The 6,000-nt window shown below is 32.2% G+C and overlaps 1 protein-coding gene across 1 annotated transcript; it reads right to left on the minus strand.

Moving 5' to 3' along the window:
• Positions 1-2,484: 2,484 nt before the first annotated feature.
• LOC107858405 (F-box protein CPR1-like) lies at positions 2,485-3,587 on the minus strand. The gene is made up of 2 exons (XM_016703054.2): positions 3,132-3,587; positions 2,485-3,078 (listed from the first exon to the last, which is right to left on the minus strand). Exons 1-2 carry the CDS (start codon positions 3,585-3,587, stop codon positions 2,485-2,487), a joined length of 1,050 nt encoding a protein of 349 aa, XP_016558540.2.
• Between the last annotated feature and the right edge of the window lie 2,413 nt (positions 3,588-6,000).

Below are 6,000 nucleotides of genomic sequence, written 5' to 3' on the forward strand. Positions count from 1 at the left end.
TATGATAATTTTACTCTGTCACTTCTAATTAGTATAATAAAAAAAATATTATAAATCACAATTATTAAAAACTTCAATTATTTAAAAAATATCATTGATTATCAATGGCACAAAAGTTTGAATAACTTAAAATATTGTTATACAAATTTCATCAATCTAAATATAATAATATATGTCTAACTTAGAATTTAACAACTAAATGAACAAAGGTTTTTATTCAATGATAGAATTATACATGACGTAGGATTTTTAAGGATCAATATTGGCCCGTGCGTAGCACGACCTAAGCCCACTAATGTGTGTGTGTGTGTGTGTGTATATATATATATATATATATATATATTTCTGTTACGTTAATTTGCGTGTGTCTACATTATATTGACACAAAATAGTATATCTATTTCATCACTACACGAGATATACGTATATATAAATATATTCAATTGCCTATCAACATTCAAAGACGTACTATATACATCACATACCCGATTTTACTACTCCATAATAATATACAACTTATTTCACAGAAACTCAGTTGAAATATCGATTGGTTTATCTTATATCATTAATATACCTTCACTATATAATATGTATATACTATATATACATATATATATATATATATATATATGTATATATATATATACCTATACATACACACACATATATATACACATTATTGACTATATCAATACGTACTATATACATCACATACGTACACGAGTATCTTATCCAATAATATAATGCGACGTATTTCATATACGTATTATATACATCACATACCCGATTTTACTATGCCATTGTATTTCACATATACTCAAATAAGTTATCGGTTGATTTATTTTATGTCATTAATATACCATCGCTATATAATATGTATATGTTATATATATACATATACATACACACACATACACACACTATCGACTATATCAAGTTCAAAATACGTACTATATATATCACATACGTATACAAGTATATTATCCAATAATATAATGCGATGTGCTTCTTATACATACTTAGATTAGTGATCTATTAATTATATTGGATTAACTTAATATATTGGATTTTGATTATATTTATAATTAACTAGGTGTTACTTAAAGTTATTTAATTTTTAATTTTTTTACTTCAAAAATTGACCAAAAGTGGTCGGTTTTGTATTTTTTTAAATTATTTTATACAAAAATCGACCACATGTGGTCTGTTTTGTAAAATTATTTTTTAATAATTTTTTTATTAAAAGCCGACCACTGGTGGTCGTTTTTTTTTTAAAATAAATAAAAAATTATTTTAAAAAACCGACCACACGTGGTTGATTTTTATATATATTTTTAAAATTATTTTCTTACAGAAAACCGACCACTCGTGGACGGTTTTATTATTTTTTTAAATAACTAATAATTATGATTAAAATTATTGTAATAATTATTTTAATTTTTTAAAATATAAAACCGACTACTCGTGGCCATTTTTTTTTTAAATTATTAAATAAAAAAATTCAAAAACTGTCTACCAGTGGTCGGTTTCTTGAGGTCAATTTTACCGGTTTTTTTGGTAGTGTAATAATATTTAATAAAAAAGGTAAAATAAACATAAAATGATAAGTTAACTCTTAATGTTTTAAATTAATTTGACATCTTATATGAGATCCACTTAAAAAAATTTCACAAATATTCTTTATAAGAATTTTGCTGTGTCACTTCTAATTAGTTGTCATGAGTCATTCAAGACATGTTAGTTTCGCTACTTCAATCGTGATATTTGATTTACTCTCGAAATTATATCAGTGCAACTTAAATTGAAATAGAAAAAAAATATTACAGATCACAATAATTAAAAATTGAAATTGCTTTTAAAATCTAAATTGACCATCAATTCCAGAAAAGTTTGACTTTCTACTTGAATTTGGGGTCTAACAAAGAAAGCTAGGTTGCCTATGTGACTCAAAATTAGGGGCAAGTAACAAACACAATATTTAGCGCGTAATTGTCTCAAATAAAGCCTTTTAATTAATTAAAAGTGGATTAGGAAAGAAGCATGCTAAATCAAATAATTATTTTTTAATGTTGTTAAGACCTATAGACATGATGTCTAGCGTTGTAACAAGTTAAAATCTATTAACTTATGACCATGATTTTAAAGCAACGAGTATTAATCAAGAAGTCGGAAATCAAAATGAAATGTTAGAAGTTAAAATAAATATGCATGCTGAAAATCAGTTTATGTGTAAAGAATTCATTAAATAGTGCAGAAATGTAATCGATATTAAAAGTTGGATCAATGCTAATTGGCGTACAAATTAACAAAGAGAAAGAGTTAATATGGAAGTAGCTAGGTCGAAAAGAATAGGACGAGTGGGAGGAAAATAAAGCAACACAAGAAATCATGACAAAAATAAATATTAAAATTCTAGACTAAGTAATTAAGAGTAGCCATAACTATTATTTATTTAGACGGCAATCACACAAGCAATTTTGGAGATCAAATCAAACTTTCCGTATAAACAAATCCATCGTCAATAATGGTAGCTGGATCAATATCATCACAATTGAAAGGCCATAATTGATCGGTTAATCCATCAGATATTCTGTAAATATTACGTTTTATCTCATCAACCTCATACCAAAGCAGCGTTTCACCATTGGAAAATCTATATTTTGGTAGGATAAAAGAAGCCCCATTACTTGATATAGTGAGCAACTTTGTCCAAGATTCCTGAACACCATATTCTTTCATTATCCATAAATTGAAAATAATTGTGTTGTTATTAAAAAGACAAAGCATTCCTCGCAATACAGACATGCCAATTGATTCAATTGGCGTGAAGCTCAGTTCAGAACTTTCCGGGTATATACGCACATTTTTTGGTAAGGGTATCCTCCCGTATGTCTCATCTGAAATACTAAACTTCATAAAACAATCAAAACCAAGCCAATGAAAAGCTCCATGTACAAATGGCAAACATTCCCTACCAAACATCGTAAAGCCATCACCGTCACTCCTAATTGAGGGATGATCAATCTTTCTCCAGGAACCACTTTTCAGTGCGAGAATTTCATCTGGTGCCATGCCCTCCTGGTCAATCCTAAGAACTTTATAATCATATATCCCAATCCATAAGTAGATACCTGTAGCGGAGACCCTAAACGGGGAAGTACCATTGATTCTGATGTGGAGGGGTTCCATAGAAAGAGCATCGAAGGCTCATTCAAAGAATAAGAATTTTCTGTATAAATCCCGATGAGAAACAAGGCATCGCAACAACAATAGACTTTAAAACCATAAAATGGCGTAGAAACACTTGGCCGAACAAGTCTCCGAAAATCATTAACAAGTCCATTCGGAGATAAAGAAGCACAATAGAAATCATAACCCTTGCCCGGAGAGAGGGCGTCAAAAAGGAATTTTTGAAAATTGAGTTTGTTCTTGGCATGATTGAGATGCTTCCTCTTAAAATATGGATCGGAGATTAATGCCTTCCAAGATTCCGAGACACATTTGAAACGCAAAAGAGACTTTACAGGAAGTCTGGTGAGGATGTCCACAAGTATTTCCTCCTCTGGAATGTGAATTCCCGTTACCATACTTGCCAAGAATGAAGAAAAAATAATAGAGAGAAAATAAGAGGTTTTCAAATATAGATTATGATGCTGCTATGTGGTTTAGGGTTTGGGGTTGATCTATTTATAACTTTGCAAACAGAAACCTAAAAGGATTGGAATTCTTCAACCTATGAATAATTGATAAATAACAAATATACATGTTTTACGATCTACATCTATATTTATGCCACAGAAATATTATTTCAAACTTTTTTCCCAAAGTTAAAATACTTCACAATAGTCAAAAATCATTTTTTCTTGAATTTTACCATATATATATATATATATATATATATATATATATATGTCACACCCCCTTTCTCAACTACCAAAAGATATGGTTTAAGGTTCGAAAGAGTTTTTATTATTAAGTGACAAAAAGATGAAAATTTGTTTCGAAAAGGACTTTTTATATTCAAAATTCAGAGTCGCCACTTGCCATAAATCGGGTGTGCCAAGTCACCCATGTATATCCTTTTCAAAACGGTTTTGACTCTGTAGCACTGATCCGCGAACAGAGATTCCAGCTAAGGAATTCTGTTGACTGAAGGGAAGGTGTTAGGCACCCCTCGGTTCCGTGGTTTGACCATGGTCGCTTGATGGAGAGTATCGGCTAATTAGACACCACGAATGTATAAACCACACAAAGCACATAAACAAACATCAAACAACAATCCAAAACCAAAATAATAATGTCCAGTCCAATTATACAGTCCAAAACAGAAAAATCGCGAAAAATATAAATCCTATTCTATACTAATGCTAGACTAAACTCCAACCCGACACCTCCGGCCTTCGTCGTGAACGTCCTTCGGGTACAAATACTTTGGGGCATTCCCCGACCAATAAACACAAATATCTCGGGGCATCCCCGGCCAAATGAATACAATTGAGTCGAATACGATAAAACAAAATCATTTCAACACACATCTCAAACATTCAATCAATGCACAATCTCTAGATTTGCCTACCCGACCTATGTCTTGCCTATTCCTTATCGACCTAAAACATGGCACTGTCGGGTTCAACCATATTCATGTTTAAATCGAATTACACCAACATCAATAAATCTAAATTAATCTGTATTCATTTTTTTATTAAGATCGATTCATCCCGAAACCATTCTCGAAATAATTAATTACTTCTTCGACTACTAATCCAAGTTTTCAACATTCGAATTTAATATCAACTAATACACAATCAAGATTCAAACATACCAAACACACAAATCCTCCACGGTTATGTAAAAATTAAATGGAGAGAGGATAAAATTAGACCTCAATGATGATTTTATTCCAAATATCAGTCAATCGAGAAGACGGAGTCCACGTGTCGAAGAAAACCGAATCAACCTCGACAAAAAATCAAATTCCAACTCGGTATCAGAAATCGAAGCCCGCAAACCAAACCCGCAACTCGAATCAAAGATTACAAAGTCCGAAAGCCCGTACCTGATCATCCCGCTCCGTTACTATTTTTGGTCGTTCTCCAGTAGATCTCACCGGAATCAAGACTGGTTGAGCTGATTTTGATTTCCTGCCACTGGGTTTCGGTACCTTCCGATGGATGGTCGCCGGAAGTGACACTGGGGGGTCGGGTCGGCGGTTTGCCAGCGTTCTCCGGTCAACGTGGTAGCGTCCCCGGAGCTCCGGCAAGCTTAACAGCGGCGTTGTTGTCTTCCTCCTCCCAAATTCTCTCTCTCGCTTGACCTCTCCTCTCTCTCTCTCCAGCTCAATCTCTCTCACTTGTTCTCAATTTCTGGTGCGTGTGTGTGTTATTTTGGACTTTATGCCAAAAAGACTCTTTATCCAAACTATTTTGTCAAATACCCACAAGTTTTAAATCCTTTGTCAAATACCCACTCAATTCCACCTCACCACCAATTTTTCCAACTTAACAATTTCAGCCCCAACCTTTATAATAATTCACTTTAACCCAATACTTCCAACTTAATAAATTCACCCACAAGTTTCTAGTAATACACTTCAACCCACTCCATCATCCACCACTATATATATAAAAATAATATCTAGGTTTTCAAAAATATTAAAAATAATAATTCCAAAAGCTAAAAATAGAAAGTGGTTATTTTTCCCACCAAAAAGCTCCGATTCCGGCCATTACGCTATTTTTCGACATTCAGCTGAAAATTAGTCCACAAACATCGTAAGATTGTCCATTGCATCCATTGTTACCCCATTTGTTTTTTATCTTCTCAGACATACTTTCCACTATTGTTAAAAAGCTTTAAATCACTCACATTACTCAAAACCACTTTAGAAAGTGCATTACAGCAGCTCAGGCGACTCCAAGTTCATTTCTTTATTCCATAAACTCAACAATCATTGATTACAAGCAATATTTTGCAATTTTAAGTATTTGTACGAAAATCTGC

The sequence above is a fragment of the Capsicum annuum genome, chromosome 2 (genome assembly GCF_002878395.1).
Source record: "Capsicum annuum cultivar UCD-10X-F1 chromosome 2, UCD10Xv1.1, whole genome shotgun sequence".
NCBI classification, from domain to species: Eukaryota; Viridiplantae; Streptophyta; class Magnoliopsida; order Solanales; family Solanaceae; genus Capsicum; species Capsicum annuum.